Below are 24733 nucleotides of genomic sequence, written 5' to 3' on the forward strand. Positions count from 1 at the left end.
ATATGTGTTGTTTGAATGTGCACACATTATACGTGTGCTATGGGTATATAGTGTGTGTATATAGCTTGCATGGTATATGTGTGTTGTTTGAATGTGCACACATCTATGGGTATATAGTGTGTGAAAGTACTATCTAATTTTAACAATTCCACACAAACATCATCTGAGTAAAATGCGACGAACTTGGCAAATATTTAGAAATTAAAGCATAGTACATAGCTAAACTTCACAATGAAGAACAAGAGCATCCATTATCATCAACAATAACAAGTTCAAAAGATTCTCTTTAAATGGTGTTTCAAAATGGTAAACAGAGTGCGAGTAGAAGCCCAACAAGGTCTGCAGACCAGCAATTTAAATGGGGTGTAACAACAATATTCAATGTCAATGATAGGAATCCTTAGTGACATTCCCATAGAAATAGTTTCAAATGAGTGCATACTGCAGTTAGGCTCACATCGAAGAACCAGAGTTTCTGCGGCACTCAACAAGCATGTCCATGTAAAACTGGCACTTGGTGATGTCACTTCCATAGCTGTTCAGGCACTGCAGAAAGATCGGCACAAGAGCTATTCAGATTCAGAAGAACAGAAAAACAAGACATTCTATACAGAGGAAATAATGGAGTTCAAGAGCTCAAGAATCGATAAGACATGGTAGCAAAATGATCCATTGAGTGTCACCCATGAACAACCAATTACCTATGCTAAGAAATTCCTTACTAATTCATGTATTTACAACCTAATTGGGGATGATGATTAGTGTTCGATGAAATTTGCACAAGAACAAGCAACAAAGACATGTACTTACATCCTGGAACGCCTTGTTGTGCACGCCACATGCATCAGATCCACCCATGCTGGGTGCTGGGGCTGCTGCAGCTTCGGATGCAACGGTTTCATGCTGAATTGTGCGTGGGCCCATAACGGCATCAACTGCCCTATGTGCCATTGCGCTTCCAGTACCGAATGCCATCCCTAAAAAAGTGCAATAAATGTGGGAAATCAGTGAGACTACACTAATACACATCTAACAGAACATACAATGAAACTAATAAATAAATTGCATAGTCCATATTCCGTATAGAATCCCCATACCTTGAGCAATGGTTGAACCAAGGCTTCCGAGCATGGATCCACCGGAGCCACCTTGGACCGGAGCTGGAGGAGGAGCGCTGCTCACTACACAAAGCCATAGAAGAAGAAAAAGAAGAAAGCATTAGCTAGGAAATACATATAAGCTGAAACTGAAGTCAGTTGTGATTTGTTATAGTAATGAAATGTAAAGGCCACAGTTTTTCAATCCAGCTGTCAATACAATGTTCTAGAATAGAGATGCAGCAGTTAGAAACCTTTCTGAGGAGGCGGGCTACGTGCAGCTGGACGAGGGGCTGGGCGGGAAGATCTTCCTGCAGATTAAGTGGGGCAAATGATGAGAAATTTATCATAAGAAGTATCCACAGAAACTAGTATATTGCAGAGCAGTTGCTAATAAGGATAAAAGGAGGTGAACAACAGCGCTACACCCTTGCAAATTAGGCGGATTCATTTCACCAGATTTCAATACCATCTTGTGGTACAGACTGAATCAATCGTTTAGGGTAAATCTATTTCTCAAATGAAGAAAACTCCTCACACAATCAAATCCAGAACAACCTTCTCCAACTTAATCTCATTATATCGAAAATAAACAAATCTAAAGCTAAGCTTGCAACACGAGAGATCCATGTAATAAACAGCTGAATAAATTACATGCATAAAATCACAGTAATGAATCGATACAATCAAGGAGCAAAAGTCGACTATATCAAATCCAGCATGATAAAAAATCGATTATAGATCCGAAAAAAATTCTCGACGAACAATATGAAAATAAAGGCCAGAAAATGAGAAAACTTACCACCGGAGCTACGGCGAGCCATTTTTGCTTCTGGGTATTTGGAATCGGATGAATGAAAAACCTAGAAAGGAGAGAGTCGACGGAAATTAGGAAGTGTTTTGGAAATGAAGCTTCAACAAAACCCTAATTTATAGGAGTAACCTAATTTGGGGGCGTTTGTCCAGGTCTCCGTATACCAATACGTGGCAAATTCTGATTCGCTGAGGGCTATGGTGAGAGGAGCATGATTCTTCTAGAATACGGAGCATATTTTGTTAATTTGTTATTATTATAGATATTTTTTTTAAATAATTACTCATGCGTATATTGCTTGTCAATATTTATAATTTATTTTAATTTGCACTTTTATTTATGAAAATCCAACCGATTATTATTGATATTACTGATAATAATAACAAAATAAATCATATTTTTCACTTATGATCATTCAACTTTTAAAAGTGCGGAAATATCTTATTTTTCATAAAAAAATGCAAATAATAAATTGTTATTTTATGGAAATTGCAAAAATCAACTAGTTTATAAATTGTATGTGGAATTTATGTAAAAAATCGTTACATCTGAAATTTGACGTTATTTTAATTTAAAGAAAATTATAACAATTCACACCTTAAATCTAACATTTCCTTAAATTGTTAATCTAGTGTTCTCAAAAACTTAGTACTACTAGTTTATAAGTCGTCTTCAAATAATATGAAATATGCAATCTTTTAATAATTTACAGTAATATACTTATACTATTGCCATTTTATCCACTTTTCAAATATTTGCAACTATCACTCAGGCGAATGAAGCACACTACTACTTTTCATTCATATTCGAAATTATTATATCATTGATTCATTGTTGCTTCTTCATATTTTGCAAAGTCATTTTCATAAAGGTTAATCCTTGCTTCTCTCATGAGACCATCCATCATTTAAATGAAACAGTGCGCCGTTTGTATTTCGTTTGAATTTGTTGAGATCAAAGGTGAAAAGATTTATTTCCATAAAAAAAATTCATACAACCTATTAAAACACTACGAATCGAAGAGATGCGTCCTCTGCCAAAAGCCACCATGCAACTTATAAATAAAATTTAATTTAGCAGTCACAATCACCACATATTCTTAGTTAAACATATATTTGTACTGAGAGTTGAGAATATGGCGAGGGAGGAGGCTGAGCAAGGCGGATGGGGGGCGGGGTCAGTGGTGGCGTTGCTTGTTGTAGCAATGCTTCTACTGCTTCTGCCACTCGGGATGGCGCCCGGCCCGGTTCAGCCACCCTCATTTTCGCTGCTCTTTGTCTTCCCTCTCTTCATGGCTGCCATCCTGTTCTTCCTCTTCCTAGCTTCCCAGACAGATTAGAGTAGATTTTGATTTTCTCTTGTTGCTATGTAATGAATGATGATGATTTAATTAGAGGAAACTGCATAAATAGTGTTTTTATACTCTTTGCTACTACTCATACAGTAATTTTTTTCTTTTTACCGTATTCCACAATTTTATTTGCCTCTTTACTGACTCTCATCTTTCTTCTTTATGCTGCTCACATTACAATTAGAAAATGAAAAGACACATGCATAAATGTGAGCAGAGCAGAGACAGATTTTCTTTTGGAGTTTGCCAAAATAAAGATAAACTAGCATTATAATTGTATGTTAAAGATGGACTAAAATAAAAATTGTTTATATTTTTAAAGGACGGAAAGAGTATCAACATCGTGGACAACATAGTCTTCTTGGTGGGCTTGATTAATTGATTGGAAAAATCATGAACCGGCGAATATTGACTTGTTCAAACTTCCAAGTCTTTGGCTGCAGTGCTCCACTTTATCCATAACCTATCGCTGCACTGCAATTTAATTGCCAGAATTTAGATGCTAAACAAAAGCACAATCAAAATGTCCCACCTTCTTTACCTGTTCTTGCTCATCTGTATACATATCAAAATGACCAACGGCGCCCGGGCCTCCAGTACCGTAACGTACTCTCCCATAAGATCGAACAGCGCCTCCAATGCCCGCGTCATAGGGTACCCTGCCTTAAGCCCGCACAACGCCTCCACCACAGCGTACAACGCCTCCACCGCAGCGTACAACGCAACAGAAGTAATCCTCCTAAGCTGTGGCGCATCAACAATCACAAACGACACCAGCCTCCGGAGCTGGGACAGCGATCAAGGTTCAAAATACGTGTCATCAAATGCTCCCATATCTTCAGCTTCCGAAGCTCTCACTATGGAGCCTTGGGTTCCTGCAGTCCCTTACAAGACAGCTCGTGTTTTCCAGTCCCCTTTCACATACAATTTCCCCCTCAGTAGAGGCCAGAAATTCCTCAGTAGAGGCCAGAAATTCCTCCGCCTTTACCTGTACCCCAGCGTCTATTCCGACACCAACACTAGTCAATCTTTCTTCTCTGTCAATGCCAATGACTTCACCCTGTTTACAAACTTCAGTGCTTCCCTTTATTCCGAGAGTTTGAAACGACCTTTTTTTATGGTGGAATTCATTGTTAGTGTTGGAGCAACACAAAGACTCCTTTTAACCTTCACCCCAAATCCAAATTCTTCTGCTTTTGTAAACGGAATCGAAATTGTGTCCATGCCTGATAAACTCTACCTTGATGAAGAAGATGTGCCAATCAAATATGGGGAGGGATTGTTTAATCTCAACAGCAATACGGCTTTGGAGAGTCTTTACAGGCTGAATGTGGGCGGCGACACGGTTGAGATACAAGAAGGTGGCATGTTTCGGGGCTGGAGTCCTGACGATGGCAACTTAATCTTGGCAGATTCGGCTTTCGCACTTCGTGATAATGGAAGTGTGATCAAATACACCAACAGTACTCCTCCCTATACCGCGCCGCAAGTAGTATACCTATCTGGTAGAACAACGCACAACATCAGCCAAGGTGTATTGTGGGGATTCCCAGTTGATTCTGGATTCTTCTATCTGCTCCGCTTCCACTTTTATGAATTTGTGTATACAAAGAAAAACGAAAGAAATTTCACGATGACCATCAATGATGACGAGTTCTTAGATGTCGATATCGTCTCCTTGGCAGGTGGCCCTGATATTCCCATCTTCACAGACTGCATAACATGGATTCCGGATGTTGGAAATCGCGGGAAGGCTGAACTTGGGCTACTTATGGTGAGTTCCCATGAGAGGCCTTTGCTGAATGGCTTAGAAATTTTCAAACTAAATGATACGACAGGAAGTTTAGCAGCATCCATCCCTCAACCCGTGACGGATTCACCGCCAACGAAGGCACCGAAGAAGAAAAACGCTGCTGTTGTAATTTACAGCGTGGTGGGCAGTGTTATCGGCGTGGTTGTGGTGGTTGCAGCCGTGACTTTCTTGATTCTCCGGCGGCAGCGGAAGTCAACAAGGGGATCCCTGCGTTGTGATACATGCAGATACTTGTCAATCGGCGAGATCAGGACCGCCACCCGCAACTTCGACGAAAGCTTCATCATCGGCAGGGGAGGCTACGGCAATGTGTATAGAGGCCTCATCGATAACGCGGCCACAACTGTGGCAATCAAAAGGCTCAGCTCCAACTCCAACCAAGGCGCTCACGAGTTCCTCACCGAGATCGACATGCTCTCCAAGCTTCGCCACCTCCACTTGGTCTCCCTCATAGGCTACTGCGACGACAACGGCGAGATGATCCTGGTATACGACTACATGGCCCGTGGCACCCTCCGTGACCACATCTGCAACCCCGACAACTCACCCTTAATGTGGAAGCAACGCCTTCAAATCTGTCTAGGCGCTGCCAAGGGACTGGACTACCTCCACACTGGCACCAAACACGCCATCATCCACCGCGACGTTAAGTCCACCAACATCCTACTCGACGGGAAATGGGTGGCCAAAATCTCAGATTTTGGACTGTCCAAAATGGGACCAGAAAACCAGTCATTCACTCACATCAGCACCAACGTTAAAGGCACATTCGGATACTTGGATCCAAAGTACTACACCACCGGTAAACTGACGAGTAAATCTGATGTATATGCTTTTGGGGTGGTTTTATTTGAAGTTATATCTGGAAGAGCTGCAGTGGACACGAGACTTGAGGAGGAGCAACATAGCCTAGCCGGGTGGGCTCGGTATTGCATACAAGAGGGGAAACTGGATCAGCTGATTGACCAGAGCTTGATGGGGCAGATTTCAGCAGCATGTTTGGAAGCGTTTGTTGGAATCGGAGGCAGATGCTTACATTTACAGCCGCAAGAGAGGCCTGCCATGGGAGATGTAGTTAAAGGCCTTGAGTTAGCCATGGCATTACAATAGGACACACATCCAGTTGAAAACCATGGAAATGCTTTTTGCTCATCTCTGTATGTTCAAGGTTTAGAGAGGTGAAATTGAATTACAAATTTCATTGTATCTTCCAATTGAACTTCAACAATCGCTTCAAGTGTCGAACCAGTTGTCAAATAAAGCCAAAGTGAAAAATAGAGTAGTCCCATCGGAGTTCGGATCAATCCCCACTCGAATGACGAACTGACTGAGTCAGGCGGTCAGCCTGTAATTTCATGAGACATCCCTATAGGCAACATGGTCCTCTCACAAAGAACTGTTTTATAGAAAACTATTGACTTGTTCCAAGTGATGCCTCCTCTTATTTCATATCCTATCACTTTAATTGCCACAGGTTAGAAGCTTAAGAGCATTGGCAATACTGCCCTTCCCACTCTGCCTTGCAGGACGGCGGTCAGGAAGGGCACTATTGCAACAGCCAAGCCCGAGAGCACGGGCTAGGCCGTCCGGCGCTGGCTCGGCACCTATTGCACGTTGAGCAACTGCCGAGCCGGAATTTTTTTTTTATTATTTTATATCTTTTACTCCATAAAATACCCCTACTCCCATTTCATTTTTTCATCCATTTCCCTCACATTTCACTACTTCACACGAAAATTCTATAAAAAAAAGAGCTTTTGGTCACATTATTTTATTTCTTTACTTTTTTTTCTACAATAATAAATTATACTCCTCCCGTCCATGAAAATAGTCACATTTGTGGACAACACGAGTTTTAATGATGATAAAGTATAAGAGTGCAGATAAAAAAATGGGTAAAGTATACGAAAGAAAAAAAGGTAAGAATGAGGTTGTTTTTCATGGACATGCTAAAATAGCAAAATAAAACTATTTTTCATGGCCAGAGAGAGTAGTAGGTCCCTCCGTCCGTAATTAAAAATCTTGATTCACCTTTCGGTCCATCGGCCATTAGGAACTCGGTTCACTTTTACAATAAATGGTAAATGCCCTACATTTCACTCATATTATCACTGTAAAATTTGTAGTAAAATATGAGACCCAAATTTGAATATCTTATTCTTTCACACGCACACGCCAATATCTTTGAACACACTGATTTCAATTCAGATAAAAAATGAAGGTATGGAAGCAATCAAATATAGATTAAATAAAGATATGGTTGCAAACAGTAATCTCTCAAACATTCTTTGCTTCCCCACAATCCTAGAACACTAATCCAAACGAATATTTACATCTCTTGTTCAAAATTCTAAAACAGAATGGCTTCATGCCTTCATCCATTTCTCTCCACCACAAGGAACAATGAATGTCGAATCAGGCCATACCAGATTAGAGGAGGCATCACGTGCATATCCGCCTCGACAGTTATAAGCACAATCCCAAGTTGAGAGATTTCTTACAGGTAACTCGAGCCGATGCAGATTACTGTTGGAATTTCAACAGGCACATTGATACTAGAGGATTAGTTGTCGCCACCACAGGAAGATGTGATCATGTTGGAAGGGGTTATGCCGGGGGTCTCGCCATTTGTTTCCCCATCGAGCTGTCAAGGAGGAGCGAAAACAAGGCGTAAGAAGCACGTAGCTCAGCCTTACAATTTAATACTACTGTTGATAGCCACTAACCTTCATAGGATGCTGCTGCATTATTATGAGAACTTTTGTCAGGTCCCTCAAAACTCCCTGCATATCAGGCAATCAATGTTTAACCAAACGAGATGTATTAAAACTTGTAAAATGAGAATTTCAGTAACTCGACGGTATAAGGAGATGGGAAGATTTCTAAAGATAGTTTAGACGACTACATTAATCAGGTACTATGAACTCCAGAGGCAAAAGTGACATGTTCATTCGAATGATTCATCATCGGGAGACAAAAATGACATAATTGTCGGTGATGAAGGTATTATCAGTAAATTTGATAGGCAAATAATTTTATTTAGTCAGTCCCAAGTAATTCTTTACGAGACAATGGACAATTTCCAAGATATAAAAGGTGCTATAAAGATAGATGGCTCAAGAATGCCATATGCATTCGTGTGAAAAAAGAATCTCTCCGACGACTAATATTTAGTATTCCAAAGTATAGTGAAGCACCAAGCTTGTTTCGATGATCAAATATTAAGAGCTAAACTACAAAAAATAATTATTTGTGTGAAAATGGAAACTTGCAATCAGAAAATGAAAATTTTCAATCAGAAATCAGAATGGAAAAACTCATATTTGAGTTACCATACACAAATGGAAAAGCTACATTTGTCGAATGACACACAAACATACCTTGCTGGCCCACTTGAAACCACAAGCGTTACAAAAAGTTCTTGGCCCGTCTGGTCCACGTCGCATCATAGGAGTGGCTTTTGAGCTGATCCCACAATGTGTACATCTGTTGAAATCGAGCAAGAGAAGTGTTTCAAAGAAAGTCGCCAAGTAACAAACTGAGAAGGTAACCACTTCAGACGTCAATTCAAAGGCAGCTTAAATCATTAAAATAACGGGCAGGAAGCATAAAAGCCATTAAGATTCACCAGCCAAAAAATACAAACCATAAAGATATTCAATATAGAGGCACTCACGAGGTTTCCGGCTCTTCCTGGCCAGGATTCCCATTCCAATCAGCAGAACATGATCCCGGTTCGTCAAGCACTGATTTTGATGACGTGAACTGACCTTTCTTACGCTGCATCCTGGAAGATGGCATATGCATGAGATAAATATGACATTTGATATATAATACGGAGTATATGAATAGTTGGTTGAGTTAGCCCAATCTACAAAACATGCAAATAAATCTCTTCCAGGCACATCCGTATGCCATTTCAGACAATAATTCCTAAGTACTCCGTACTTAATAAGAAGTAGAATTTAAAAATTCAGTCCGCTAAACAAGGTATTAAGATAAAAAAGCAGCAACAAATCGAACAGAACCTTCATTTGTTTGCGAAACCATTATCTACAGCCATATAACGCAACAATGTGCTAAAAAAAGCAAGTTATTTTGCTTTTCGATTTGATTTACAGTAATAAAGAGAAAGCAGGTACAAAATATATCTACTTGTAGCAGTTAGAGTAAGGAACTGCAATTAGAAAACTTCACAGAATATTTGAGAATGGTTCCACGAAACTTATACTGCACATAATCATAAAAAAGATTCAACCAGAAACATGGTCCAACAAAAACAGTCTGACACTTATTGAACAATCTCAAACTCATTACAACCTGAGGGCAACTTCTTTGCGAACTGTATAACGGATCTTCTTTTCAAAACACCGCTCTTTCCTCTTCTCTCTAAACCGGTTCAAAGAGGCAGCCCTCTGAGGCTGACTCGACCTTGCTGGATAATCACCCACGTTCTGTTTAAAGTACATGCCAAGGAGTAAACAAACGATAAATCAGTTACCAAGTTGAGAAATCTGAGTTCTTGAAAGTCACATCAATCATACTCTATGGTTCTGAGGTGTCATCCCCGGAGTAGGAATACCAGTCGGCACTTCGTACCCACCCAACAATAACAAAACTGCCTGAACCTGAAACATCAATAAACAAACAATTACAATCCTTGCATACAACATCACAAGGATTGGGAATACCAGTCGGCACTTCGTACCCACGCCATTCACAATCACAATCTCCACTAACTTCAAATTTACACAACCCACTGCAATCCTGAATTGGGAAAATCAAGGAAAGAAGGCCAACGCAATCAAGGGCTAAACTGAATTCAAATCCTAAACACAAAATCCCCTACATTGAACACACGAAAAAGGGGGCAATTAACCAAAAAAGGGGGATAAACACCTTTTCAGGGGAAACAGAGTCGAAAACATAAACTTCGCCCTGGAAGGAAAGGGTGAGCTGGTCGGCGGGGGTTCCTCCGTCAAATCGGGGGCATAGAGAGCGGTGTCGAGGGCGTGCGGCGTCGTACCTGATCTCAGAAGAAGGATGCTGGTTGGTGTTGTCGATGTCGTCGGCGTCGTTGTCGTTATCGTCGTCGAGGTGAGGCGTGGGGTGGTCGTTGGCGGCGTCATTCATGGCGGAGGGGTGAGGCGTTCCGTACATGGGAGCTTCCAAGATTTGGCTGCCTCCTCCTTCCTCAGTCAACTCTTGTATTTACGAACACCATTTTTTTATTTAATCGAAGAATGTCGTTGATAATTAATTAATTTTTATTCTAATTAACAAATTTGGAGATTTTGTGGGATTTGCCGTCTGTAGGGCCCACAGTCGTATGGTATGCGGCATTCATACTCCCAAAACGGATTATACTCGTTCATATTAATTAGAAAATGTGAATAAATGGGCTGAGTTAAGCCGACGGTCCATACCAAAATAGTCTGATAATTTTTTTATTAAATAAGTAGCGTTGCTAACACATTTTTCCTCTATCTAATAAGTCGACTATCAAATTTTGGCTTTTATTATTGGTTTTTAGACAATTTTACCGTAATCTAAGTAAATAAGAGGAAGAAATACGATGAAGATCATTAACAAATTTGGGTATTGATCACTTAACCCTGAGTTTTGCTATGAACAAGATGAAATTTTGTCTAAGAATAATAAATTTTTGGACATGGGCTTGATTTTATTTTATGACATAAAACGTCATCTACAAGTTATAACTATTTAAAATGTTATTGTAGATTTTCTCATCCGATTAGTCCAACTAGACTATCCGATTATGTATAACTCGATTTTGCTGAAATTGAGATCTATAGAAGTTCGAAATATAATTAAAGTTAATGATTTTTGTGACCAAATTTAAATTTCACGTAAAAAACAAATATTGGTCAATGTTTGTAATACTACAGTACTACTAGTTCTTAATATCTTAATTATTTTAACAATTTTTTTAACAATTTTCTATTGACCTCCAACAAAATAGGTCAAGACAAATTTACACTAAAATCATGACATGTAAAATTGGAGTATTATACTTTTTTTTCCCTAAAAAACATGTTATTAAAAAACGGCAACCAACTATAAAACCAGAAGCCATTTCAGAATTGAAGCAGAAAATATCTAAAAGAGAAAACCAGATCCCATCTTCACAAACCAAAATCATGAACGTAGACGAAGAGGTGGAGCGTCTCAAAGAGGAGATCAAGCGTCTCGGCAAACCTCAATCCGACGGCTCCTACACGGTTCTCTCTCCTCGCATTTCTCCATCTCTTTCCAAATCATGTATTATGCTCCAATTTCTGTATTATTGCGCTTCAGATCCATCGCCTCAATTTCCCTAGCTCGATGTTTTCCGCAGCTCAGATTGTGCGGTTGTATCATCAGATTTATCCTGTTTTTTTTTTCTGAATTCGTAGATCTAGGCGTTTTGTGCTTGCTCATGAGATTTATGTGATCGCATCGCATGCCTTGTAGATTTTGCGGCTTACAGTAGTGAGATTCACAAAATGATTGATCGGAAAAGCAAAAGACTTTGTCTAGGATCAAAGAGTGCTGAATATTTTTGGCGCTATAGATGTCGATGATGCCTTTATCCGTCACTGTATTGCTCGTTCGGTGGTCGATGATGCCTTTATCCGTCACTGTATTGCTCGTTCGGTGGTCGATGATGATGAGCATTTGAGCTAGAGACCAACCAAACATAGATTGGACTTTTTACTGCTTTGTATTTCGTCTTCAAATTATGCACTTTCTTCATCATAGCAACAAATCGACTGTAGTTACCCGGACCAATTTGCAGTTTTGAAAGTAGATTATGTTGATTTACTTTATGATTACTTGCTGCTCATAAAGAAAGTCTCTGTCAAAGGGAATTAGCATGAGATGCTTTTAGAAACATGCTCCTTCCACATTTTGTAGGTGACAAGATATATGGAGTATTACCTTCTTTCATTACAAATTGAATCAGAACCAATAGAATTAGGGTGTGCAAGTGTGGAGAAGGTTGGATTGCCTAATTATTCAAATGAAAGCACTATGTATGGCAACTTTATCTCCCACCTGCATCTCATTTGCAGAATGGATATTGAACATGATATTAGGTCTTTTAATAGATTCATTACCTTGTGAATTTGTTGACAGAGGCATGTTTTCTTACTTGGGCATCATTCTTGCTTATGCAGGTTACATTCGGTGTGATATTTAATGATGATAGGTGTGCTAACATCTTTGAAGCTCTAGTTGGAACGCTGCGTGCAGCAAAGAAGCGAAAAATTCTCACATACGATGGGGAGCTGCTGTTGCAGGGAGTCCATGACAACGTCGAGATCAAGCTGAAAGCAGAAGCAGTACCAGTTGATGCAGCTGCGAGTAGCTAAAAGGATGTGGTATAAAATCCTTACAGCTGGGACGAGCACGTTGTTTCCCTATTTTGTGAAATCTGTGTTGTATCTACCATGATGTAAAATGGATGCTACAAACTTCTCGTTTGCAGAAGTCTTGCTGCGTTTATTGTTTGATGTATTTCGAGTTTCTGAATTATGGCGTGTTCGACCATTTATGCATTGAGTCAAGAAATTATGGACATATAATGTGGGTTGGTGTAACTATAAACACATGAATCCAAAATCTTCATTCTGTACTAATCTGTCATGCCAAGGTTTACATGTGCAGCATGAAGAAACTAAAGTGCTTATGAAATAGATTGAGCAATGTTACATAAGCACTAGTTTGGCAGCTCCTCTATTTGAGAAGACGCAAACTAATAAACAAAAAATATAATCTTCAAAAACCTGTCATGTTCGTTGCTATGATCCAGATAGTATGAATGCTTGGAGCAGGCTTTGGGCAGCCTGCGTTTCATCTGGTGTCCCGGATATAACAACTGTTCTATCTGTCGTTCCAGGACAAGCTTCTTGCAGTATGACCGTGGCTCGAGATATCTGATGGCACATTCAAACAATGCTTGATGTCATAAATATTGAAGAAACTCGTCAAAAGAGCAAATAACCCCAAAGGAATTTTGTTGGGTTTCTAAAAAAAAATTGGGCTGTATTCGACGTCAAGTTGTTGAACGATTTTAATGGTATATCCATTTACCTGTCGCAACCTAGCGAAATCAATATTGTTCTCCCCGGATATGGAGCCAACCGCAGCCTCAGGAACAACGACTTCTACTGTCATAGTATTTTCTGCGATTGCGGGTCTAGTTCCACTGCTTGTATATATAAAAGGAATGTCAGGATAATATTTCATCAACTACGAATTTGTATTACTACGAGCACAAAAGCCAATAAATAGCATGTGTTGTGGTAACCTGCCGATTTGTTCACCACTTTTAACTGTAGCTAAACTTCTGCCATTAGCCATAATATTTCCCTGGTTTACTCCAGAGAGAGCCTGCAATCAGATTCGTCCAGACCAGCATAAAGTAAGAGAAGGGAGTACAAAAGAAGAGAGAGTATTAATGATCAAACCATACCATTGATGTGAATGAACTAGGTGTCAACAATCGATCGTTATTATTGGAAATTGCAAGATGATCCATGCTCTGAGTTAAGGATTTGTGTTCGTTGGTTTTGTCTGAGTCAGCTAAAGATTGATGTGATCCATAAGTAGGACGGTTTCTTACGATGCCATATGCATCATTGTCAGTCCTTGAATAATTACGATTCCTGTTTCCACTCAACATTCTGTTGGAGAACATATTATCTCGCAATCTACCAGTCACCTTATACAGAGCATCTTGTACATTAGCAAACTCTCCTGTAATCTAAGTGAAGAATAATGAGACATCAGCATGCATGTGGCAATCGTGGTGAGAGAACTGATATAAAACTTTAATGGACGAACTATGATTCAGATTTAAAAGGTATTAAAAGGTTAATTTGTGTGAATCCTAGACAGAATTTGCATGATAAAATTAACAGCAGCCAGCCATTGAAAACCTTTCTAACTTTTCCGACTCTATTGTGAGTCTATCTATCTCCTACACATTTAAACTGTCGTACCTGTAAAACTTCTTCATTTTCAGAGGCACAATTTGGAACTTGGTCACCCCCAATGATCCTTAGGCTAGTGCTAGTCATCTTTCTCATCTCTGAAATGATCGCGCCTCCTTTTCCCAGTAGGCAACCAACTTGGTTTGATGCCAACAGAACTCGAGCTGATACAGGTGATTCTTTTGGATCTGAACGGAATCCCTTCAAAAGACCAGTCTCTGTGGATCTAGTAAACACAACAATAGTTGCTTTCTGTGCAGGTGAGTATTTATATTCTACACTCTACGAAACAACACACCAAAGAAAAATATCAACTGATGCATATGAAATCTAAGAATTACTCCCTCCGTCCCCCAAAGTGAGTTGAAAAAGTTGGTGGCATGTGGGTCCTACTTTTATATATTAGTTTTATAATAAAATGTGAGTGTGAATGAGTTAGTGGAATGTAGGGTCCACTACCAAAAATGGTAAAAGTGAAAGGTGACAAATTTTTAGGGACGGACGAAAAAGGAAATATGTGACAAATTTTCAGGGACGGAGGGAGTACTACAATACAGTGGAATTAAACTTCACCTCCATTGCCGTAATGGTTATCAATCGTTCATCACAGTTTTCTACAGGCGACCCAATACTTATAGAAGCACCAGTTTCATGTTGAATAGCCTTAACGATACATCCTCCCTTTCCAATAATGCTGCCAACGTGTTCATTGGGGCAGAGTATCTTAAAAACCACTTCTAGTTGTGGTATTGTAGGGCTTATATAGGAGACCTTCTCAGGTACTAATGATGTACCTCCTCCCCAGGAATGATTTATATAGTTCGAAGGTGTAGGTTGCAATATTGGGCTCTGCTGCTGGGGCAGATCAACAGTTTGAATTGGCAAGGGTTCTGATTCAAGAGGCCTGGTAGGATATGATCTTGTTTCCTCGGAAGGTGGACACTCTTGAATGCGACTAGTGACAGCAACAAGTGCTTTTTTGACAGCCAAACCAAGACCTTCAATCTGCAAGGACATCCACAAGAACAACCTTTAGCCACATCAGTTTTCATCAAATGATATAAAACATCCACTTTTTCATTGGGATGAGACTACTTGGATATAAATTACCATGACATCAAAGATTCGAATTTGTCAATAGCATGTGGTACATCTTATATCAAATGCTAATAGAAAAAGCTAACATGCAAGTAGAGTCAGAAAGCCTCTTAGAAATGGAAAATAATCTTAATACTCCGTTGGTGCCAGTTCTATAGAAATAAAATGGCATGGCAAGTTTAGAAAAATTTATACTATCGTTTAATAATATAAAATTATAAATAGTATGCACGCCTCACTCCTTAGCAATGAGTCTTTAAAGTTAAATCCATTCAGATTAAGTAATAAACCTATCAAAGCTAACCAAAGAGTCGATCTGTTTCATATTGGATATATTTTCCATAATAGATTAAATAAATGCATTTGCATCGTGACTAGATTCTGGAACTCAAGCCCAACATGCATTGTTTTATAATCTACCAAGTTAGGTCATATAGCAGCCAAAATCCATAGTAATTATTTAGAACGAGAAAATCACAAATAGCACCTGCATGTTCAAATCACACCGCACCTGCGTACAAATATTTGTTGGACATCCAAAGGCAAACATAAAAAAGGTCCATGTTTTAAAGGTTACAGTATATTCTAAGGAGTAATGAGCTAATGATAGAAAAAGAAGCCTTTGAGTGGTTCTAAACTCCAGCCATCATGTGCAAACGTTGAGAGAAAGGAAACGAAAGGAGAGGAGGATGATGCACAGAAAGAAGAGAAGAAAGAAAAGATAGATATTTTCAGTGCTGCTTTCTACATCCAAGAGAACGCCTATTTATAGCCTACACACCAAAACCTTATCCACAAGGTTGGCACACGTCTAACAATTGCCTACAACATGCGGCATATCCTAACCCAATAACAGAATGCTAAAACCAAAGAGATAATGGCCACTTGCTAACAAACCAAATCTAAATCATAACACACGCTAATGTTGCATGCATGGGCAGCCCTAGAAAAAGTCTCGGAGATAATTGGGCTTCCAGATTGGACGAGCTGGACAACTACACTGCTGGACGTGGGATTAAGTTAATGGTGAGTCACGTGCCGCTGGGCTCAAGATTAGAAGCCGATTGCACCGTAGATGTTAGGCTTGTATCAAGTAAGTTCTTTCCCCTACCATAGGGACTACGTAAAGAAAAAGAAGCCAGACATGAAAACGAAGCCCACCAAACTGATTGAGCTTATTTGGAGTTTTGAACATCTATAAGTTCAAACTCAATCATACAAAATTACAAGATTTAAAAAGAAGTATTTTCCAGCTAACATTTTCAAAGAAAAAAAACAAAATTACTTCGAAAGGTTTTAAAGGAAATCCAAAAATGGTTTATCGAAACGCCGTACTGATTGAGAAAGAACAACGCATCTCATAAATGAAAAGATCGACCGGGTTCAACACAGTCTGTTTCTACGCACAACAATGTGTTGAACTACTTCAACAAGTCTACGCATGATGTGAGATATCCAACATCCGTCGTACTAGGTTTTATCTATATATCCTAACACACAAAGAAACCCCTCCTAAATTACTACAAATTCATCTGATATTACCTTCCAATTTTAAAGCCGAAACATCTATCATGCTAAAGTTCATTGCTCTTAGCTCTCTATCTGCGGAGTGTTATTCAGTCCATCAACATAAACAAACAATTAAAACACAGAAACTTTAAAAGGCTCACACAAAGCCACAAAGCAACCAACATTGTAAAGCAAACAAGAAATTAAATCACCTCAACGATTTCATCCATGGATGGTAAATTCGAATAATTCTTCTCCACCGCCAACACCTTAATCTTACAACCAGTATCCTTCCTAATCTTCTCCACCACCTTCCCCCCTTTCCCAATCACCGCTCCCCCATGAAACTTACTCACCAACAGCCTACACGAAACGACCCCGGAAATCACCGCTTCCCCCTCCGCCGCCACCTGCACCACCCTCTCAAACACCCTCACCACCCCCTCCTGCCCCGCCGAGACGTCAAACCACACCTCCTCCCCTCCGCCGCCTTCAATTTCGGCGCCGCCATTGCTCTCCTCCTCGGCGCAGAGCTTGATTCGCTTGACGACGGCGGGGGAGGCGACGACGCTGATGACGCGGTTGTCGGAGGAGGGGGGAGGGTCCTCGACACGGATGCGGGAGCTGGTGAGGAGCTGGAGTTGCTTGATGATGTGGCCGGATTTGCCGATGAGGCCGCCGATGCGGGAGGCGTGGCAGAGAAGGCGGAAGGCGACGTGGCCGGGGGGGATTAGGAGCGGCGGCTGAGGGGGCTTGGAATTAGGGCGGGCGGCGGCGGCGTTGGGGTTGGAATTGGAATTGGGGCCGTGCATAGTGGTGGTGGAGGAGATAGGGCTACTTTTTCTGCCTTGCTTTTCACCCAGTATTGAAGTTGAAAGTTGAAACTACTTCTGATTTTGGTACACTCTCTCTCTCTCTACATCGATTGAATTGATACGATTGCGTATTGGTTTGAGGAATTGCAGATGGTGAAAATCTAAAGCTGCTCTCTCTCCATCGTTAGATACAGATCATACAACGTAGATACATACACACATGCTCTCCATCGTTACATACATACACACGTACATACACACACGTATATCACGTGTACGAATGAATGTATCCTTTGTGACATAAATTAGGTGTATTTTATGTATATAATCAAACATGTGACCACAAGGTAGTGGATATTCCACATCATATAGGTGTGGAAATCTTGATTTCTGATCACATGATCGACCTAGTTGATGAAGCAACCAATGCTACTATTGTAGAAAACAATCCAAATTAGATTGTTCAATCTTAGATTTTTGCTCCACCCCATTGTCAAATTGTATTCTCTCTATTTATAATTACATGTCTTACACTCTTACTTTGTCATCCTGGGACGTTCATCGTTACATTCTACTCCCCCTGTCCCACTACAAGTAAGACGTTTCTTTCTGGCCGTTGTTTTGTGAAGATGATAATAAATTGTTAAAGTTGAGAGAAAGTAAAGTAAGAGATGAAATAATATAGAAGAGAGTCGTACATACATTATTATCTTATTTACTTTACTTTATCTCTACTCTAACTATTTGTTATTATTTTTGCAAAACAACGTCCGATTTGAAGCGCCTCACTTGTAGCGGGACGGAAGGAGTACTAATTTATTTTATTAAAATTAATATAAAACTGATATACAAAATTCACATTTCATAAATAAATTTGATTTACTGGCTATTATCACATTTACCTTCAACAATTTAGTGAGTGGATTTCCATTCTCTCACAATAGCATAAGAAAAGTCGTGCCTATGATTTACGTCGTGTCCACATAGACTCAAGTTCTTGGCATCTTTTTCATCATCATATTTAATTTAATCAGATATGACCAAATGTTACTGCATGATTGGTTAGTACATGTAATTAAAGAAGTATATGTAGGGAAATATATTATGCTATACATCTCACGTGAACATCACTCTTAATTAATCCACATTAGCATTATTTATTTTATTTTATACATTAATTTTGATCCTGATGCCTCAGAAGTTAATTAATTTTTAACTATTTAGAATCTAAAACTTCAAATAAATAAATACAATAAAAATTATTCTTAGAAAATTTGTAAATTAATAATGTAATACCAAAATTCGAGGTACTAGCACGAAGTATATCTATAAACAAAAAAAAAAAACAAATAATGCTAACGTGAACTAAACGAGTGCGATGCTCATAAATGGTGATCACATTATCTAGCAATGGATTTCTCTTCATATAAACTCATGTATATTGAGCCATTTCTCAATACAAATGCCGAATCAAGGACAAAGTTTGAGGCCTCAATCATACATGAGAAAATAACAAGATTGTGACATAAACATTCTGTGTTTACACAGATTACATAATAAAACTGCTCTCTCTGTGAAACTATGAACCTATAGGGAAATCCAAAGCATTATTATTCCCATACAACATTGGATGCTGAACTTGTTACCAAATGTCAATAGATTTATACATAATGGAGCCAAGTGATATATACATTCTGGACAGGCTAGGTATAAGTTAGATCAGCCTGTTATCCAGTAAACATTATAACTCAAAAAATCACGGTTAATGTCAAGTCGACTACAGCAACGGTTCACATAGCTAACCGGGAAAGGGGTCAGCTACAAGGATTTGTTCTGATTACTCGTCTTCTCCAACTTCCCACGAGTATGAAGAGCGAGGGCTCGGGCCATAAATGCCACCTCAACTGCACAAGTACCAAAAAGAAAGTGAGTCATCTTCGTTAGGCCAGCGGGAGTACTATGTTTAGGAACATACAACTATCTGTTTAGTTACAGCTCAAATTCCCATGTTTCAGGCAACTTTACTCACAAAGGGAACAGATGCAAAGTAAATTGGACTTACCTACGAGTAAATAAAAACAATAGCATCTGAATTTGATGGGACAAGTACTCAATCCAGCAGCCTGAGTCGATTGAAGAATACCAAGAAGTGGTATTCAGGAGCCCAGTAAACAAAACCAACAACAGGGCCTCCTTTGATATACTGCACCAATTGCACAAGAAAGAATAGGGATCAGAAACTGTAAGTTGTTTGGAAACCTACAAAAGGAGTCATATCCAGAGTTGAGACTATGGTAAGTGTGCTAGAAAACTAACCTTTCCATCCAATATAACAAGTTCACCATCAACCCATCGAGGATTCTGAAATCCAGACTCGGCCAACCTTCCTTGACCTCTATATCGAGCAATCTGCAAGTTGATTTAACTTAAGAGTGGTAACAGGATATTATAGATATTAGCTGAATACAAACAGTATGCAACATACCACCCCAAATTCTTCAGGGATAATCCCTTTATGTGGAAGCTGATACTTTTTCCCTACTTTTGCACGAAACGCAACCTGCGAGGGAGAAGATTATATGCTTTGTTGATAGATGGTAATAAGCTTTGGTATGAGATCAATCTGAAGTATATTACATAGTTATGAACATAGTCTCCAACTGACCATAGAACATAATACATATAGCAATCAATGAACCTTGACTGATTCAAGTAGGTAGTCAAATGAATGAACTACCTGGCCAGCTGGAACATAAGCATCTCCGGTTAATTTAACAGCTTCAACATACTCATAAAATTCAATTTTCGAAGGTTTCTTTGTGCTCCCATCCTCATTCCACTGGCCAAATCTCCGCCTCATATGAATAACTTCTGAAGTGTAGAGCCCATGCGCACCAATGTATAAACCTGATAAACAGATATATTTTCATAAAGCTACTGAAACTGCATTGAGCCATGAGAGAAAAGCAACAATACATGTGTTGAAAATCAATACTAATCACCATTTAGTGGATCTGAAGACGAAGAAACATCAATGCGACTAAATGTGGTGGACCCAGAGAGTGGCTGACTGTTTCGAGCTTGATTGAGTGTCAGGTTTATTAGTTCACCTACATCTTGAAGAACCTGCAAGTTGATGAAATTATGCCTGGAATAGGAGGCACCCACCTTGGAAATAGTAAATGAATCTCCACAACAACAGAATGTAAACCAACCTTCATGGGAATCTTCCCTTTGCCAATGGATTTAACGAAATCAAGCATAAGATTGTCGATGCTACGCTGGCCTGGCAGTTTAGATCTTTTGTTTTTTGCAGACTGTCCATCTCCAACAGGTTGGAGCTCATTAACATCTTCCTCCACTGTAAATGTAAATGTCATCCGTCCCTTTTTCTCTAGCCTTGCTGGAACACGAAGCAAGTCTTTAGCATGGGCACCACGAGACAATTTCTGGAGAAAACCATCACCAACAACGACCTGAAGTGCGATTTGATGTTGGTCATCTTCGTCAGCTATATCACTACCAGAATCCAGATCAGTGTCACTGTGCTCGTCATCATTTTCATTTTTAATATCAGTGTCACTGTGCTCGTCCTCATTTTCACTTTTATTCTCAGTTTCAACATCTACATTTTCTATGTCATAGTCCTTTTCTTCATCCTCTTCATCTATTATTTGTTCGATCACCTTAGATATTATATCCCTGTCGACCTTCTCTGGTGCTGTTACTTTCACAACCTTGACTTTCATACCAGGAATCATGTCTTGCAGGATATTATCAAAACCAATATCGTCATCCCTATCCTCACCATCTTCTGTATCTTCAGAACTTCTTTCGAATAGCTTGCTTTTGTTATCTCTTGCATCAAGAGAGTCCAGACTTCTAGAACCCCCTGATGACTTGAAGGATGGAACATAAACATCTTCCGTAGTTCCTTTGCGCTTTAAGTAAACGGCCTACAAATCAAGTAATTAATATATTTTCATATTCAGGGCACATGTGTGTGCATGTTGCATACAGCGTGTATTCTTAGGTAAAGAATTTAAGTAGGCCTTCCCAATGCAAATACTGCCTTCTTAGTAATGCGAAAGAAAAGAGGCAGCAGAAGAGTATACAGCGTGTATTCTTAGGTAAAGAGGCAGCAGAAGAGTCCTACAGGTAAAAACAGCGAAAGTAACAAATGATAAATCATCCAAATATATCCTATATCCATCAATACATCCACAGAAGTTGCACTCAAAAGAACTATAATTCAACCAAATAAAAGTAATAGCATGGCATAACCGCATAAGCAGTACAAGAACAGGAGTCAAATGTGTGCATGTTCGAGTGCACTTACATTATAATAGTCATAGAGCACATGTAGATAATTAAAGAACCTCGAGGCATAAGAGAAATACCTGCTGCTTATAATCACCTTCTTTATTGTCTCTTAGGTACACTTCAAACACGGGAGCACCGACCGAAGCTGTTGCCAACTGCCTGCCAAGAAGTTCAAATGGAAAACAAAGGAAGAGATGGTGAACTTGATCCAAAAGGTAACTGTACAACTTGAAGGCAAAGATCTAGACTCCCAATGAAAAATCTAACTTAACTTTTAGGGAATAAATATCGGTGAGGAAAGAGCTACCTGAAAAAAGTGATAGATAAAAATATTCATCATGATGCCAAACTTTTTATTCACATCATGTTTATATAGGAAGAACAAGGCGAACACACACACACACAGAAAGAGAGAGAGAGAGAACTAATAGAAGGATAGTTCAAGGGTTGCTGAATGGCTGAACCCTGAATATATGTTACACAGCTGACTTAACTTTTTTTTGCTAAGAATTTTCAACCAAAGAAAAATCATCTTTGAAGATTGTAAATCATAAATAGACGCTATGCAGTTAATGTGTGATTCTACTCATAAATGATACGAGACCTCTGTACAGTGAGAAGTAACATTACCTAGGACTATAACTTCTAGCAATGTATCTTCCATATTCAGCGCTTATATGTATAATGCGACCATAAGGATCATTAGTATCATCTGAAGTTCCAGCCCACCATCCAACCTGAATGCCAGGAAAATTGTTATATAACCAAATTCTTAGAGAAACAAAATTTTTGTGTGTGCACTCTGGTCTTTCTTGTTTTATCACTAATAGAAAAATGACATGGCAGACATCAGAATTCAAGTACACAAGCATACACGATGCAAGCATATCTACTAAATGATAATAATAAAACAATAGCAATAATATTAATAACTTGCACAAATAATTCCAATTGGCCAGGTTGTAATCAGACTATCCCTTGAACTTGAAGAACCAAAATATTTGATGCTATAAATAATTTTCATTTTGCACATTCATCATTGGACTAAGCAAGTACTCCCTCCGTCCCATTAAATATGCAACATTTGGGAATCGGCACGGGTTTTTATGTAGTGTTGTTTTGTGAGTTAATGAAGAGAGAGTAAAATAAAAGAGATGAAAAAATAGAGATAGAGATGTTTCCATTTTAGGAAACGCTTCATTTTTAATGGGACAATCCAAAAAGGAAAACGTTTCATTTTTAATGGGCCAGAGGGAGTAAAAGACTAGTACATCTATCATGATGGTTTTTAAAAACAGTCAATATATTTACGGAGTAAGGCTCAATGATTGCATCGTGATCTAAATATGAGGCTAACTCACCAAACCAGCCCCTGCATGATCACGTATAAGAGATGCATCTCCATATCGCTCTTCCTCCACAGATATCTGCAATTGATTGAATGATACCAGAGCATTTAAATCGAGCAATTAACTACAAAGACATTGCATGCAAGAATAATAAAAACATAAAATACTTCAATAAAGATGGATAGGTAATGAACGTAAATACATCTGGAAACAAAAAAACACGCAGGACAGGGAAGCAACCTTTAGATGGGACATCACCCTGCCAACAGTGTCGCTCCTAGCAGCAGCTGCAATTGCCACCTTTATCCTAGCAGCCTCTCCATAATCCTCCCTTTGAATTGCAGTAGCTAACTGAGACTGTTAAGAATTAAGACAACAATGTCAGTAAAAGCCCACAGTTAATCCCCCTCCAGAAAATAAGATTAACGAAAGAGGCGGAGTACATTAACCAAAGATGCTGCATGTCACATGTGCAACATCGTGAGTTTTTACAGAGCGAGACAATTTGTGCTTCCATCAAGTATTAGCAGCATACTATTTCTTCACATGACTATAAAAAATCATGCCTATTTATTTTTTGAATACAGATATCTCACATTCAATTGTGCTAAATTCTTCAATTCGATGAATGATATTTTTACATATATATCATCCTTAAGAATACACAACCTAAAAACACTTGCATTGTAAAAATCAAAATTCAACTGTAAAAAAGCTTCCAGCAGCTTATTTCCAGAACTGAACAAGAACAAATGAATATAAAATACCTTCAAAATCGACACAATGCTCTCCTGCTCATCAACCTCGACAAAATGTTTCCTCCACCTCTCCCAATCCCACTCCTCCTCTCCATCCCCCCACTTCTCCGCCACAACCACCGTCCCATCCGCCCTTTGATCCCTCAACGAACTCAAGTAATCATCAAAACGCTTAATCGCATTCCTAAAAGTCTCCTGAATACCAAAGTCCCACCACCACGCGTCCTCAGCGCCTGAATCGGAGCCATCACCGCCGCCACTTCCCCTATCGTTGCAACGGCAGCAGAAAGGGGATTCAGGAACCCTAGACAGAGAAACTCCCGATTGCAATTTTTTCCTGAGCGTGGAGGAGTTCAATCTCGAATGAAAAAAGTTCAAATCACGATGAATAGGATCCGTGCGCGGCGACGGGAACGTCGGCGGGCATATCGACGCCATTTTTGAACACCTCGCACAGCACAGAAAAAAGTAATCGATCAACAGACACAGAAATTTACACCCTTGCTGTCGAAATTGACGAAGCAATACGAAATTGAACACCGTGTTGTTGTTACTACTGTGAATTGAGAGAGAGAGAGTGCAGAAGGAAAACGAAGAAGAAGGATAAGGATGATAGAATTTGATGCTGACGTTGGAATTGGGTACCAATATAGCAATAGAGGTTCTCAATTTTCAGTTAGATTTTTTCCGATTTGTTTAAGAATAAATTCATATATTTATGAATTGTACTTTTGATAGAATTTAATCAACGTCACGAATACTATTTTATTTGTAGAATAATACTATTAATTTCGTGGTCTATTTATG

General features: G+C 39.2%; 6 protein-coding genes and 1 long non-coding RNA gene across 7 annotated transcripts; 2 read left to right on the plus strand and 5 right to left on the minus strand.

Moving 5' to 3' along the window:
* Nucleotides 1-225: 225 nt before the first annotated feature.
* Nucleotides 226-2031, minus strand: LOC121756303 (uncharacterized protein C6C3.02c-like). Its single transcript, XM_042151809.1, has 5 exons — nucleotides 1900-2031; nucleotides 1352-1408; nucleotides 1098-1181; nucleotides 811-977; nucleotides 226-546 (listed from the first exon to the last, which is right to left on the minus strand). The coding sequence occupies exons 1-5, from the start codon at nucleotides 1919-1921 to the stop codon at nucleotides 454-456; spliced, it is 423 nt and encodes a 140-aa protein (XP_042007743.1). The 5' UTR covers nucleotides 1922-2031; the 3' UTR covers nucleotides 226-453.
* Nucleotides 2032-3504: 1473 nt separating this feature from the next.
* On the minus strand, nucleotides 3505-3936 carry LOC121756304. Its single transcript, XR_006040913.1, has 2 exons — nucleotides 3804-3936; nucleotides 3505-3736 (listed from the first exon to the last, which is right to left on the minus strand). It is a non-coding gene; the product is annotated as an uncharacterized LOC121756304 (long non-coding RNA).
* LOC121756302 (receptor-like protein kinase FERONIA) lies at nucleotides 3743-6491 on the plus strand. The gene is made up of 2 exons (XM_042151808.1): nucleotides 3743-4196; nucleotides 4239-6491. The coding sequence occupies exons 1-2, from the start codon at nucleotides 3762-3764 to the stop codon at nucleotides 6183-6185; spliced, it is 2382 nt and encodes a 793-aa protein (XP_042007742.1). The 5' UTR covers nucleotides 3743-3761; the 3' UTR covers nucleotides 6186-6491.
* Nucleotides 6492-7286: 795 nt separating this feature from the next.
* LOC121756501 (GATA transcription factor 24-like) lies at nucleotides 7287-10308 on the minus strand. The gene is made up of 7 exons (XM_042152056.1): nucleotides 9975-10308; nucleotides 9620-9703; nucleotides 9396-9529; nucleotides 8752-8862; nucleotides 8456-8561; nucleotides 7802-7858; nucleotides 7287-7719 (listed from the first exon to the last, which is right to left on the minus strand). The coding sequence occupies exons 1-7, from the start codon at nucleotides 10233-10235 to the stop codon at nucleotides 7639-7641; spliced, it is 834 nt and encodes a 277-aa protein (XP_042007990.1). The 5' UTR covers nucleotides 10236-10308; the 3' UTR covers nucleotides 7287-7638.
* Nucleotides 10309-11162: 854 nt separating this feature from the next.
* Nucleotides 11163-12611, plus strand: LOC121755496 (costars family protein-like). The gene is made up of 2 exons (XM_042150792.1): nucleotides 11163-11317; nucleotides 12257-12611. Exons 1-2 carry the CDS (start codon nucleotides 11237-11239, stop codon nucleotides 12449-12451), a joined length of 276 nt encoding a protein of 91 aa, XP_042006726.1. The 5' UTR covers nucleotides 11163-11236; the 3' UTR covers nucleotides 12452-12611.
* Nucleotides 12612-12684: 73 nt separating this feature from the next.
* On the minus strand, nucleotides 12685-17709 carry LOC121755495 (KH domain-containing protein HEN4-like). Its single transcript, XM_042150791.1, has 7 exons — nucleotides 16894-17709; nucleotides 14648-15079; nucleotides 14084-14356; nucleotides 13555-13845; nucleotides 13390-13472; nucleotides 13173-13287; nucleotides 12685-13015 (listed from the first exon to the last, which is right to left on the minus strand). The coding sequence occupies exons 1-7, from the start codon at nucleotides 17491-17493 to the stop codon at nucleotides 12881-12883; spliced, it is 1929 nt and encodes a 642-aa protein (XP_042006725.1). The 5' UTR covers nucleotides 17494-17709; the 3' UTR covers nucleotides 12685-12880.
* A 1187-nt stretch (nucleotides 17710-18896) lies between these two features.
* Nucleotides 18897-24687, minus strand: LOC121754924 (protein EXECUTER 1, chloroplastic-like). Its single transcript, XM_042150211.1, has 12 exons — nucleotides 23936-24687; nucleotides 23409-23525; nucleotides 23181-23246; nucleotides 22450-22556; nucleotides 21897-21978; nucleotides 20712-21452; nucleotides 20499-20622; nucleotides 20234-20403; nucleotides 19982-20056; nucleotides 19813-19905; nucleotides 19559-19699; nucleotides 18897-19400 (listed from the first exon to the last, which is right to left on the minus strand). The coding sequence occupies exons 1-11, from the start codon at nucleotides 24362-24364 to the stop codon at nucleotides 19607-19609; spliced, it is 2097 nt and encodes a 698-aa protein (XP_042006145.1). The 5' UTR covers nucleotides 24365-24687; the 3' UTR covers nucleotides 18897-19400; nucleotides 19559-19606.
* Between the last annotated feature and the right edge of the window lie 46 nt (nucleotides 24688-24733).

The sequence above is a fragment of the Salvia splendens genome, chromosome 11 (assembly GCF_004379255.2).
Source record: "Salvia splendens isolate huo1 chromosome 11, SspV2, whole genome shotgun sequence".
Classification (NCBI taxonomy): domain Eukaryota; kingdom Viridiplantae; phylum Streptophyta; class Magnoliopsida; order Lamiales; family Lamiaceae; genus Salvia; species Salvia splendens.

Bases quoted from the DNA above. Each gene is read 5' to 3' on its own strand.
- LOC121756303 (XM_042151809.1), bottom strand. From the start codon at position 1,921: ATGGCTCGCCGTAGCTCCGGTG. The intron at 978-1,097 runs GTATGGGGATTC...GCACTTTTTTAG, and splicing joins TGGTTCAACCATTGCTCAAG to GGATGGCATTCGGTACTGGA. The intron at 547-810 runs GTAAGTACATGT...ATCTTTCTGCAG, and splicing joins ACAACAAGGCGTTCCAGGAT to TGCCTGAACAGCTATGGAAG.
- LOC121756302 (XM_042151808.1), top strand. From the start codon at position 3,762: ATGCTAAACAAAAGCACAATCAAAATGTCCCACCTTCTTTACCTGTTC. The intron at 4,197-4,238 runs CTCAGTAGAGGC...GGCCAGAAATTC, and splicing joins CTTTCACATACAATTTCCCC to CTCCGCCTTTACCTGTACCC.
- LOC121756501 (XM_042152056.1), bottom strand. From the start codon at position 10,235: ATGTACGGAACGCCTCACCCCTCCGCCATGAATGACGCCGCCAACGAC. The intron at 8,863-9,395 runs GTTGTAATGAGT...GCCATCTTCCAG, and splicing joins CGCAAAGAAGTTGCCCTCAG to GATGCAGCGTAAGAAAGGTC. The intron at 8,562-8,751 runs GTGAGTGCCTCT...CGATTTCAACAG, and splicing joins CAGGAAGAGCCGGAAACCTC to ATGTACACATTGTGGGATCA.
- LOC121755496 (XM_042150792.1), top strand. From the start codon at position 11,237: ATGAACGTAGACGAAGAGGTGGAGCGTCTCAAAGAGGAGATCAAGCGT. The intron at 11,318-12,256 runs GTTCTCTCTCCT...TTGCTTATGCAG, and splicing joins AATCCGACGGCTCCTACACG to GTTACATTCGGTGTGATATT.
- LOC121755495 (XM_042150791.1), bottom strand. From the start codon at position 17,493: ATGCACGGCCCCAATTCCAATTCCAACCCCAACGCCGCCGCCGCCCGC. The intron at 15,080-16,893 runs GTGATTTAATTT...ATGTCCTTGCAG, and splicing joins CCATGGATGAAATCGTTGAG to ATTGAAGGTCTTGGTTTGGC. The intron at 13,473-13,554 runs GTATGGTTTGAT...ATCTGATTGCAG, and splicing joins CTAGTTCATTCACATCAATG to GCTCTCTCTGGAGTAAACCA.
- LOC121754924 (XM_042150211.1), bottom strand. From the start codon at position 24,364: ATGGCGTCGATATGCCCGCCGACGTTCCCGTCGCCGCGCACGGATCCT. The intron at 23,526-23,935 runs GTATTTTATATT...AATTCTTAACAG, and splicing joins GCATTGTGTCGATTTTGAAG to TCTCAGTTAGCTACTGCAAT. The intron at 19,906-19,981 runs GTATGTTGCATA...ATCAACTTGCAG, and splicing joins TCCCTGAAGAATTTGGGGTG to ATTGCTCGATATAGAGGTCA.